General features: G+C 47.2%; 2 protein-coding genes across 5 annotated transcripts in view; one reads left to right on the top strand and one right to left on the bottom strand.

Moving 5' to 3' along the window:
* The window catches only part of ptpn11b (protein tyrosine phosphatase non-receptor type 11b), a 36267-nt gene that overhangs the window by 1902 nt on the left and 21304 nt on the right, over window positions 1-13061 (top strand). For all 4 annotated transcript variants that reach the window (XR_003976125.1, XM_030351205.1, XM_030351192.1 and 1 more), the window contains exon 2: window positions 12023-12145. Coding sequence is in view for 3 of the 4 variants with exons in the window: in XM_030351205.1 (XP_030207065.1) it covers window positions 12023-12145 (123 nt within the window). In the remaining variant the exon portion in view is untranslated. The remainder of the gene's footprint in view (window positions 1-12022; window positions 12146-13061) is intronic.
* Window positions 8522-10704, bottom strand: LOC115540160 (general transcription factor II-I repeat domain-containing protein 2B-like). The gene is made up of 2 exons (XM_030351225.1): window positions 9389-10704; window positions 8522-9095 (listed from the first exon to the last, which is right to left on the bottom strand). The coding sequence occupies exons 1-2, from the start codon at window positions 9777-9779 to the stop codon at window positions 8638-8640; spliced, it is 849 nt and encodes a 282-aa protein (XP_030207085.1). The 5' UTR covers window positions 9780-10704; the 3' UTR covers window positions 8522-8637.

The following is a 13061-nucleotide window of genomic DNA, read 5'->3' as shown; positions in this document are numbered from 1 at the left end:
CCTCTGACCGGCACTTCCACAGACAAAAGCGGGTTGCTCAGACGTCGAGTCTGACAGTCGGTCAGGCGCTAATTCGCGGCGTACTTCCTGAGTTCAGGGGGGGAACCGTCCCGGACAACAATGACCTCGGTGCCATCACACGCTGCCAGACGCTCGCTGCCATTGTTGCCCTCGTCGGTTGGCCATGGAGTCAGGCCCGTATTAACACAATGTGGTGCCCCCCTGGGCACTATACCTCGAAGACCCCAACTCGATTCCGACAGGTTGGGGAGGGGGAGTGATAGTGGTCATCTTGATTTATTTATTGTTGTTATTTTTAGGTAATTAATATTCATAAACGAGTCATTTATGGGCTTTCAACAATTTCAAGTGAAAAATCGAAAAATATTTTTAAAGCTTGTTTCATGTGGTGCCCCACCCCCCCCACTGGTTGTCAATGGTTGGTGCCCCTGGGCACGGCCCACATGCCCTTATGGATAATCCGGCCCTGCATGGAGTTGAACGCGCCCCGCTCGACAGGGCGTTCCTTTAGAGAAGCACAGTCAAAGTTAAAGTGTCCTTAAAGGGCGTTTCGGTGGATTGTAGAGCGCTCCACACACACACACACACACACACACGCACACACACGCACGCACGCACACACACACACACACACACACACACACACACACACACACACACACACACACACACACACACACACACACACACACACACACACACACACACACACACACACACAAACACACACACACACACACAGGATATGAACTGACAGGGGGTGATGAAGATGTTTGGGGCCACATGATGCTACCTGGTGTTGCTTCTCGAGCTAGCAGCGCCGCTTTGTAAAGCAGACGCTAGTGTTCATTATCTTTAAAGGGGTGCGGGGGGGGGGGGGGGGGCTCTGCTCTTCCTCCTGTTTTTACGGAGACGTCGTCTGTGACTGAAGGGGGTCGGACCGACGGGAGACGGTGAGTCAGGCCGGCTGGATAAGCAGACAGGAAGCCGTCCCCATGTGGGAGAGGGAGATAGCGGCACGGCCCGCGTTTCATGAACGCTCAGAGACACCGTTTGTTTGGGGCTCAGGACTCATTCGTCCGGTCCTTCTTGTTTTCGATTTTTTATCATTGATTTTTCTTTATTAATATTATGGCAAGTAGCCACCCGCTGAATGGGGACGCGTCGTCTTAGCAACACGAGTAAACCGGTTAGGGGAGGGAGAAGGTTCCCCGAGCTTAGTGCCAAATGTCCTCAAATTGTCTGAATGCACTTTAACACACAATCCTACTACCTTCAGTTGGATGACTAATCCTTGGCTGGAAGGCCATATGTTTCCACACCCCCATGGCTGGTACCTTACTGCTGAGGTCATGCACTTAAGAAGAGCCAATGTTCCTTCATCCAGTCCCCAACAAGTTATTAATCGGAAAATACTGCTGAGAACGAGAACAATCTAACGACTCACTCCTCAAATCAGTTGCCAAATCCCGTTTTACTAATACTTTCCCCTCCAAATACACAGTGTACAGTCGCCCCACCACTTCAAGTGAAGCTGAAGGAGTACTCAGTCCAGGAAATGCTATTCCTCCTCTAAATCTCCACCTGAGACCGTGAACCCGTCCAAAGGCAGAGGCAACAATAACCGAGACAAAGACATGTGAGAATGTTTTTGAAAGAGGAAACACAGTGGTGATTCCACCACGTTTTACAGTTCAGAGGAGTCAGTCATAAAGACAAGTGTTCAGGGTTAGGGTTAGGGTTAGGGTTAGACAAGAAGTCAGAAATATAATTGTTAGCGGTCAGAAATAAAGGGTATTTGAAGCGTTCAAGGTTAGAAACAAAGAAATAGATGGTATTTGTTGGTGTTTAAAGCGTTGGTGATAGGTATCTCAAAATATGGACACGTTGGGTTATAGAAACATCCCCAAGTGACACAGCGGCAACAGAGAAACAGCGTGACCTTAAATAGCGCAGAGGTCTATAACTGATTTGGTCAGTGTGTAGCTCTGTAGGTCAGATTCTTAAGCATGAAAATACTATTCCCTAACTGACATTGGCCTGATGTTGGGGTGAACAGGAAGTGGGCGGGGTAAGCAGGCGTAGACATGTATACAAAGACAAGGCATTGGCCTTTGGATCGTACGTCAACGTCACCGCCGCATTGGAGAGGCAAAGACCGGCCAGTAAACGGTCTAGTAAACGTGAGCTGCCTTATTTCTGGATAAATGCACTTTTACATTTACAATTCTCTACTGATTTCAATTACCCCTTTTAATTCAAGAGTTTAGGATCTATGTTAGGAGTTAAATTCAATTCAATTCAATTCAACAATTCAATATATATTTTATGATAAGATATTTTCTATAGGCTTATAGGATAAAATATCAAATAATATGAATATTTATAATGTAATTTAAAATTGAAATCGTTGGAAAAATTTAAAAACAGCAGTTACTGGGTTTCCGTTTATCTGCAATAGGTCAATTAGTCACTGTGGCGTCGTTGTAAATATGTCTATGAAGGCAGGGGACATAGCCATCTCAGTTCTCATTGCTGGTTTATCCCCAACGGGGAAATATGACTCACGGAGATGTAGTCCCCCTTTAATAATAGCCATGATAATAGGTCTTGGAATCATGATCCATTGAATCATGGTTTATTTTTGTCATTGTTATTTTTTATTTTTTTATTTTATTTATTTATTATTTATTTAGGCCTCGGAAGACACATTGAGGATTAAGATCCTCATTTTCAATGGTGCCGAGGGTACAACAGGAGTTAATACATTGGAAAGAAAAAAGAAAATACACATAAAATTAATATGCATATAAAATAAATACAGTAAAATACAATGGTTGGGTCAAGAGTAACAATCATTGCAGGAGAAGGCAGGTGTACATATGATAAGACTTGTGAATTCCCTAAGTGAAATAAATGAGCACAACCTTAGTGATTTTGGACCTCATTCCAAATGAAGGGTGCTTATTTACTTTTATAAGAGATGCAATATACTGTAAATGGGGACCCAGTTTTTAACTGAATTTGTATTCCTAAACTGTTTAATCCCCATTAAAGGGGTCCTTGATTTTAAATCAGATTGATGTGATACCTATAGGACTTCTCAGTTCTGGAGAGGTCAATAATATCAGGGTATTATTAATTAATTTTTGAAAAATAAAAAGCATTTTATAATAAACAAGCTAAATTGTCACTATATTCTCACAGCAGATTCTCACTATGCTGCATATCTGACTTAACGCGTCAAACATTTTAAACGGCAATTTCACTGCTAGATGACTTCCCGGCAAACCAGAATGAGCATTAATGAATGCTAGAGTTACAGCTTAATGGAGTTAAGGCACTTTGCAATCTGTTACCCAATCAAGGCTTCCTGGGTAAAAGCAGGCTTTGTTCTGTAAACAGCCTGCATTAGAAGCTGTTTATTCACTCAGAGAGTTGGCAAACACCCGACACTATCAGTCAACACTGAGTCTGAATCAGCATTTCAGTTCTCTGATAATAAAAAATGTTTTGTGTAGAGCATTACAGCGCAACGGGTGGATGTCATTTCAAATAAAACTGTTTTTCAACAAGATGAAAGACTTGTGTCATGTCTCTCTCTTCCAACTTATATTTCTGTCATGTCTCTGAAAGAAATGATCCAAAGTGAAATCAGACCAACTTCCAGCCCTACAGTCAATTTCTGTTAGAAAACACAATCCCTCCGAATTAGCATTTTATACTCGACCTAGCGCCCCTCTGAACTCCATTTTGTTCCATTGCCCCGACGTCATAGTGGAGCATCCAAACAGTGTGTGTTTGTGGGGGGGGGGGGGGGGGGGGGTCAGGTGGGTGGCCCGGCCAGCATGCCCCCCACGTGCAGGGCACGACTGGGCTATAAATACCTGCAGCGCTGGCTAAACCCTCCCTCCAGGGCCTGCCCCGCGCCCGCTATAGCTCTGCCCAGTATAGCGCCTACCGCCGCGTTGGCAAAGTAGACCGCTTTTATGTCAACGTGTTTGGTCGGCGCGCTCTTTAAATAGCCCCTGACCCGCGGCTGTATCAACCCCCCCCCCCCCCCCCCCCCCCCCCCTCCGTCGCCACCGGTTATGTAAAGGCATGGATCTGTTGGCAGTCCTGTTGGGTTTGTTTAGCTGGCCGGGCGGGGCTGTGGGGGGGGGAGGCCGAGGAGACACAGGCTTGCGCGTGGCCGCCTGTCCGCTGCTATGGCGACAGCAGGCTCACCTCTGGACCAGCTGTTTCTGCTTTGAACATCTGGAGCTCCTCCGGATGAGGGGGGGGGGGGGGGTTTGTGGCTCTCGCTGAGCAAGGGAACCCGACCTGGACGGCTTTCCGTCTCCCTCTCTCTCTCCGTCTCCGTCTCCGTCTCCGTCTCTCTCTCTCTCTCATTCTCTCTCTCTCTCTCTCTCTCTCTCTCTCTCTCTCTCATTCTCTCTCTCTCTCTCTCTCTCTCTCTCTCTCTCTCTCTCTCTCTCTCCGTCTCCGTCTCCGTCTCCGTCTCTCTCTCTCTCTCTCTCTCTCTCTCTCTCTCTCTCTCTCTCTCCGTCTACGTCTCCGTCTCCGTCTCCGTCTCTCTCATTCTCTCTCTCTCTCTCTCTCTCTCTCTCTCTCTCTCTCTCTCTCTCTCTCTCTCTCTCTCTCTCTCTCTCTCTCTCTCTCCGTCTCTCTTTGTTTCGCTGTCTTTAGTTCCCCCCCCCTCTACCTTTCCCTGACTCTCTCTCTGTCTCCCTCCCATTCCGGATTCACTCTATCTATCAAGCCATTGACCCATCTTGCTCTCTCTTTTTCTATCCCTCGCTCTTCCTCTCATTCTCGTCCACTCTTCCACTCCGCTTTGCTTTCCCCTCCTGTCTCTCTCTCTCTCTCTCTCTCTCTCTCTCTCTCTCTCTCTCACTTCTCTCCCACTCCCCCCTCTCTCTCTCTCTCTCTCTCTCTCTCTCTCTCTCTCTCTCTCTCTCTCTCTCACTCCCCCCTCTCTCTGTGTCTCTCTACCCTGGCTGTGATTGGCCGAGCTGTGGAGGCTGGAGGAGGTTGTCCTGGAGAGAGAGAGAGAGAGTCCTATTCCTGGAGCGTCCTGAGTCACCGGGCTGCACTGGAGATGTGCTGAGTGTTGAGGTTGGAGGAGGGGTGGCGGGTTGCTGGTAGTCAGGCTGAGAGGAGGGGGGGGGGGGGGGGGGGGGGGGGGGGGGGGGAGGCCGTAGGTCTATAAAAGGGTTGGACATATCATTACTGGATGTGGTGCAACCAGCAACTCAGACCACGCACTGCATCCTCGTGCAGAAGGTCTGCACGAGGAAAGTGTAGGCGCAGGAAACGTCAAACTGCAGGATATCAGGGAGCATGTGTGGCGAAGAAGTGGGCCAGGCCAGGGAAGCCTAGCGGTTGTGGTGCTGGACTCCCAGCGGAGAGGTTCTGGGTTCAGGCTCCACAGTCCACAGCCTGTTAGCACCCTAATCACATGTATCTAAAACGACTCCCTGCAGGTTGCTTAGGACGAAGACGTCTGCTAATTGACCAAACACTGGCATGAGTCAGTTCCTGTTGTTCAATGGACCCTCTCTCCTTAAAGCACGTTGGTCAGTGTGTCGCCACATGCAAATCAACGATGCAGACGTTTTTCTCTGGCATGTATTCCCGTCACGACCATTCATAGATCGACCAGTGGCTGCACGTTAGCATGCTAAAGGCGACGGGCGGTTAGCATGCCACTAGTGGTTAGCAGGCAACACTTGGTTAGCATTCCCCTGGGGGTTAGCACGCTTCAGGCTACAAGTGGTTAGCATACTTGATGCTACTGGTGGTTAGCATGCTACAGGCTACAAGTGGTTAGCATACTGGATGCAACTGGGGGTCAACATTCTAAAGGCTACAAGTGGTTAGCATGCTAGGTGCTACTGGGGGTTTACATTCAATAGGCTACAAGTGTTTTGGCAAATTTGATGCTACTGGGGGTTAGCATGCTACAGCCTACAGGTGGTTAGCATGCTAGATGCTACGGGCGGTTAGCATGCTAAAGGATAGAGATGGTTAGCATGCAACATGATAGAGCAAGGTCTTCAGAGGCCGTGCTTCACCCGGAGACGGGTGTGGACACTGAAGCTAATCATTAAACGATGTGGCACACAGAGAGGAAAAGAACACACACACTGACACACACACACACACACACACACACACACACACACACACACACACACACACACACACACACACACACACACACACACACACACACACAGATTGTGCAACACGTTAGAGTAGGACTAGTCCAGGAGGTCAGTGATATCTGTTGTAGGTTTGATTCTGAATAAATGTCAATAATTGAGTTGTACCCGCGGCCTGAGACTACCGGGCCGTTAGGAGGTCTCAGCGCAAGGATAGACTAGCGCTGAGCTAACTCATCCGTCATCATTTTCCGCACCACTGACAGCTGGGAAATCCAGCAAGCGTTCTTTCTGCAGTGGCACAGCCACCACTAATGACTTAATAGCATGTTGCTAAATTGGCTGGATGTGGGAGGGGAGGGGGGGGGGTTAGCGTGGCTGGGGCTAACTGTTAGCCAGGGTAACTACAGTACAGTGTAGTATTATGTGCAGTAATCAAGCTTGCTCATCCAAATCCCAGATTAAAGCCCCTTGCTTGGCCTCGTTCTCCCTCCCCGACCTGCTGTATCCCTACCTCTCTCTCTCGCTCTCTCCCTCCCTCTCCCTCCCTCTCCCTCTCTCTCTCCCTCTCTCTCTGTCCCCCTCTCCCCCCAACCTGCTGGATCTCTCTCTCTCTCTCTCTCTCTCTCTCTCTCTCTCTCTCTCTCTCTCTCTCTCTCTCTCTCTCTCCAACCTGCTGTATCCCTACCCCCCTCTCTCTCTCTTAATCTTGCCCAACATGCTGTCTCTTTCTCTCTCCCGCTCTCTTTCTCTCCCGCTCTCTCTCTCTCTCTCTCTCTCTCTCTCTCTCTCTCTCTCTCTCTCTCTCTCTCTCTCTCTCTCCGTCTCTCTTTCTTACCCTCTCAGCGTTATATGTATATTTATATATATAGAGATCTAGATATATGTGTGTGTGTGAGTGAACATGTGTGCGAGCGTGTGTGTGTGTGCACGCGCGTGTCAGCAGGTGTTATTGTTAAGTGTCTGTCGAGGATTGTTTATTTTAGTTGTAAAGGAAATAGTAAGCATTACTTTCTAGGAAATGCTACTATTAGTGTACAGTCGGCCCCACTTGTCCACCAGCACTTCCTCTGTGTGTGTGTGTGTGTGTGTGTGTGTGTGTGTGTGTGTGTGTGTGTGTGTGTGTGTGTGTGTGTGTGTGTGTGTGTGTGTGTGTGTGTGTGTGTGTGCACGCTTTGTAATACCACCCACCTGTTAGCGCAGATATTTGTTGCATGTGGGGTTTTGTGATAACCAAGCACTGGTGTAGCGTTGCACTTAGCAACGCTATGATGCTGATGTGTTTTTTGTCCTAACCTAGCACTGGTGTAGCTTTGCACTTAGCATCGCTATGATGCTGATGTGTTTTTTGTCCTAACCTAGCACTGGTGTAGCGTTGCACTTAGCAACGCTATGATGCTGATGTGTTTTTTGTCCTAACCTAGCACTGGTTTGGCCTAGCCTTGTGCTTTTGTCGGTTATAATTATAATAACCTAGTGGTGGTTTATCCTAGCCGAGCATTTGTGTGTGCTAAGATTTGGTAATAGCCTAGCGCTGGTTTAGCCTAGCCTAGCCTAGCTTTGCGGTTCATGTGGTTTTCTGGTTCAGGAGAGCATGGTTGGCTCTAGGGTGGCTCGATTATGGAAAAAATCATTATCATGATTATTCTGGTCGATATTGAAATCACGATTATTCAAACGATTATTTTGAGTTTGAAAACATGATGTATTTATTCAGCATGTCTCTCCCAAAAAAACACTTTGTAACTGAGAACTTTGAAATTTCGTCTTTTAAATAATTTGAATAATAGCCCAGCCCTCACAATTTCTTAATTCCTCCACCCTCCTGAAGGCTTTTCAGTCTAGGCAGGTGAATCCTGCTTTTGGTTTATGTTATGCATATTAAAAATCTGATTGGGCCGTTGAGTATGTCAGTTTGCTGTAGTCCCATGGAAAAATAGCAGGGTGTCCTATGACATTAATGCTACATTTATCAATTGCTATATTTTATATGTTTGCTATTCATACAGTCCTACATACAGTATCTGCCAACTGCCCAGGTGTACACTAAACGTTTCAACACACTCAACATGGTGTCTACTGCAGAAATAAAATGTAGGCCCTATGTGTGTCTGTATGAACTTGTAACTTTAACTGATGTTTTTGTAAAAACCAAGGACAGGCTTCATGTCTCCCACTGATAGGCCTACTTCAAATCATAATGTATAGGCCTGGACCTCCAATGTATTCGGAGTATGTTCTGCTCTGTCCTGTGTTACTTAGTTACTGTCCTGTGTTATTGTTCTGTGTTACTTTTATTGCACTAAAAAAAATCTATTTCTAGTAACACAGGACAGAGCAGAACATACTCCGAATACATTGGAGGTCCAGGCCTATACATTATGATTTGAAGTAGGCCTATCAGTGGGAGACATGAAGCCTGTCCTTGGTTTTTACAAGTCTCTTAATATCAGGCTCCAGCTGACAGAGTGAGAATGTCATGAAGGTGAGAGTCAGATAAAGCATTTCTCAGTTTGGACTTATTAAGATTCATCAGGCTGAATGCCTGCTCACAGACATAGGTACTTCCAAAGAGGGAGAACATCACCTGTGCATGTTTGCGGATCTTGCCATATCTGTGTGCAGGAACAGATTTGTAAAAGTCCTGTAAAGAAAGCTCTCTAAACCGGCAACAGAGATCTGAATCAGACTGAAGCTCCAAAAGTTCCATTTGAAGCTCCTCACTGACTGCATCCACATTTACAGCAAAGGGTTGGGCAAACAGCTCAAATGCTGCTTCGTTTCCACGAAAATCCTCAAAGCGATGGTCAAACTCCACCACAAGATCGCTGAGAATGTTGCAGTATTTTGGTGTGTCTTCCTCCATCAACCCAACTTCTCTGAGGCTGGGAAAATGTGCCAAATTTCCTAAATGTACAGACACAAAGACAAAAGCAGCAATGTAAGATGCAAGGTTGTTCATTTGATTTTCAATTAAATACCAAACATCAATCAAATGAGAAAAAAACTTGTTTTTTTGTGTTTATGGCTGCAGTACAAAAAACAAATGTGTTATTGGATTTAATGCCTATATTTAAATAGAAAATGTATTCTCCACACACAATGTATGTAACAAATATAATAACATGCTGGTTATAGTGATCAATAACCAGCCTACTACATTGTTTTGTGTTCAATAACATATTCAAGTTAGATCTCACCTGTTAAGAGATGTCTGCTAAGCAACTGGAGCTTTTGCTTGAAGGCTCTGACATGGTCGTACAGCTGAGTGATTATCTGGTCTCTCCCTTGAAGCTGAAGATTGAGGATATTCAGCAGCTCTGTGATGTCCACAAGAAAGGCCAGATCTGCAATCCAGTGCTTGTCCGAGGGCACTTGGATGTTGTTCTCCTTTGTGGCTTGAAACACCCTGATTTCCTCACGCAGCTCAAAGAAACGTCGCAAAACTTTCCCGCGGCTCAGCCACCGCACCTCCTGGTGGTACAATACATCCCCATACTGGGCATCCATCTCATCAACAACAGCTTTGAACTGACGGTGTGAGAGCGCCTTTGAGCGAATATTATTGACAATGCCAACGACATCCTGCATCACGTTCTTTAGGCCGATATTCTTAGCGCACAGTTGCTCCTGATGCAAAATGCAATGATATTTAAAAATCGAGCCACCACACTCACGGACTTTGTCCGACTAAAGTGCAGTTAGGCCTGCTCTCTTACCGACCATGGCCGGGGCTCCATCAGTCGTGATGCCAGATAGGTTTTCCCACTTCAAACCATTCTTGTCCATAACTTGCTCCACTGCCTTAAAAATATCGATACCTCTTGTCGTCCCTTTCAGTGTTTCAAGGCCCGCTAGTTCTTGGCACACTTCAAAGTCCTCATTGACGCCTCGCAAAAACACCAGCAACTGTGCTGAGTCCGATATGTCGGTGCTTTCATCGCATGCGATGGAGAAGGCAGAAAACCGACCTGCTCTTTGGGCTATCTGGCCCCGAACGTCTTCGGCCATGTCCTCAACGCGGCGGGTCACCGTGTTCCGTGACAGGCTTATTTGAGAAAAAGCCCGCTTCTGAGTTGGACACACAGCTTCAGCAGCAACTGTCAGACACTCTTTTACAAAATCACCCGCAGCAAAAGCGTGTCCACTTCTGACAATGATGTTGCTAATGCGATAACTTGCAAGGGTGGCATTTTCTTGTGCGGTGGATGGCTGAAGTAAAGTTTGCTGCTGTGTTTCTAGCTTGATTAGCAAGTTTGCCGCCTTTACCTTTCGGTCCTCGCCTGTGTATTTTGCGAACTGGTGAGAATGCATAGTTTCATAGTGACGACGAATGTTGTACTCCTTTAAAACAGCGACCTTCTGCTTACATACCAGGCATATTGCGTTGGAATCGACCTCGGTAAATAAATAATCATGTTCCCAACATTTTTTGAATTTGCGTTTGTCTGTGTGCCACTGCCGCTCCATCCTTGCGTCTCACTTACTCGCTGTCACGTGACTTTGGATTGGAGCGCAAGAGGATAGGAGCTCAACAGCGCCACCCTACCATCAATGTTTCACAATGTTATTCTATGGTCAGGAATGGAAGTGCACCAATCAATAATATTCAATGAGTGTGAGCGCTGATGGTGGAAAACAATAATATATACAGTGGGTAAGGCGCGGGCCAAATAAAATCAGTCGCGGGCCAAGTTTGGCCCGCGGGCCCCAAATGGGGCTGCCCTGGTCTAGAGCAAGGGGGACATTTGTCGCACATTGAAATTCTTATTTTTTGGGGGTTTTGGAGTTGGGAGGGCTAGTTAGTAGTTAGCCACGACGAGCTTAGCCACGACCGACACCAGTGTTGTTGTTTGATCGTTGTTTTCGTGGTACGAACTAACAGCTTTTTTTGTTTGTTTGTGACTTTGAATTCATTGTCCAGGCTACCTGACAAACATCTTCCAGTGAAACCTAAACTTGAATGGATTGCGTTACTATTGACGTTTTACATTCAGGGATGCTTTCATTCAAAGATACTTCCAGTGAGTTGAGCTCCACCTTCTTGATGAGCAAATACAGTGTTTAGGGCCTCGTGACTAGCGAGGTAGACTGCAGAGATTGCAGACTTCATTTCCAGTAAGACATTTGGGAAGACTCTCTGTCCGGTGTCGTCCTCCCTCATTACCGTAGAGCAGTTAGTGTTCAGTTAGTGTTTATCTGCCGGGGACTCGGAAAGCATATTAATGCAGATGCAAAGCATTAGGCTTCTAAGCCATTAGGCTTCAAGCAATACTACGCTCCACAGTAAAACCATTATAAATCATTATGACCCCTTTGATGTGTATCTGGCTGACACTGATGCAATGTGTGGAAATTATCTTAGTTTTTGTTGTTTGAGCATCACTTTTTCTTCTCTTGTTGGACAAGGTGTTAAAGGTGCTCTAGGTAACATTCCAGAGCTATAGTTGAAGTGCTATTTGTTGGAAATGTTATCAAATTGCATGTTAAAATTATCATTAGCAATTATTGGTTGTTTAGCCGCGGCTTAGTCTGACCAAATGTTGTAACAGGGTTAGCTCCCTGACCTTGGCTGTCATCGGGTTCGTGTTTGCAGCCAGCCATTGGTCCATCCAGCTGCCCGTTCCGCTCGTAGACTCAAGACCAATCCGCCCAATCACAGCTCATCCCACACCATGACTTGCGGATGATTGGCCCAAACTGTGAAGGTTCCCTCCAGGCTCTCTTGTGTTCCAGCAGAGAACATTCCAGCGTCACAAAGGAAGGATGATAAATAACTCCTCATTAATCGTTTCTCCCCGCCCCCCCCCCCCCCCCCCCTGTCAATCTTCCAGGTGGTTCCATCCAAACATCACCGGTATCGAGGCAGAGCAGATGCTGCTGACGCGGGGCGTTCATGGGAGCTTCCTGGCCCGGCCCAGCAAAAGCAACCCTGGAGACTTCACCCTCTCCGTCAGGTGAGACCCCCCCCTGGGAGAGCGGCAGGGCTCCTTCAACACAGCCCTGCCCACGGGTACTAGCGACCCTATTGAGAGCGTTAGCCAACGCCTTCAACGAAACAGTGAACTCAGACACATGTGGTGTGGCACGGGTCTTGCAGCCGGAAGGTTGCCGGTTCGATCCCAGGCTCCTCCTAGACGAGTTTCGAGGCGCCCCTGAGCAAGACACTCAACCCTCACTGCTCCTGGCGAGCTGGCTGTCGCCTTGCATGGTTGACTCTGCCGTCGGTGTGTCATGTGTGTGTTAACCGATGTAAGTCGCTTTGGATAAAAGCGTCTGCTAAATTGTAACTGGGTAAACCCTGACTTCACCGTCACCGTCGTAGGCGGGTGAAAGTGTGTATGAATGGGTGAATGCGAAGCAGTTATTGTCAAGCACGTTGAGGCTATAGAAGTGCGACATGAATACAATCTGTTTCCCATGGATGTCATGAAGGAGCAGGTAGAGCCGATGGCATCCAGCAGATTGACCCTTGTCTCCGGCTCAGTGTTCCGGGCTGGGGAACGGGAACACGGCCTGGAAGGTTTGAGGTCCATGGAGCTGGACAGGCGATCGCCTGAACCCTGGGGCTCAACACTACGGGCCAGAGTAGAGGATCAGTCCTCCATGTTAGGAGAGAGAGCTAAATGTCTTCCGAGGGGGGGGGGGAGGGAGGGAGGGAGAGAGAGAGAGAGAGAGAGAGAGAGAGAGAGAGAGAGAGAGAGAGAGAGAGAGAGAGAGAGAGAGAGAGAGAGAGAGAGAGAGAGAGAGAGAGAGAGAGAGAGAGAGAGAGAGAGAGAGTAAAAGAAGGAGAAACAAGGGAGGGATGGAGGGAGACTGATTGATGATAATGGATTGGGGGATAACGTCTGGATTTGACACCTGATTTGGGAG

Source organism: Gadus morhua, chromosome 1 (assembly GCF_902167405.1).
Source record: "Gadus morhua chromosome 1, gadMor3.0, whole genome shotgun sequence".
In the NCBI taxonomy this organism is placed as follows: Eukaryota; Metazoa; Chordata; class Actinopteri; order Gadiformes; family Gadidae; genus Gadus; species Gadus morhua.
This window is presented reverse-complemented; position numbering and strand designations above follow the sequence as displayed.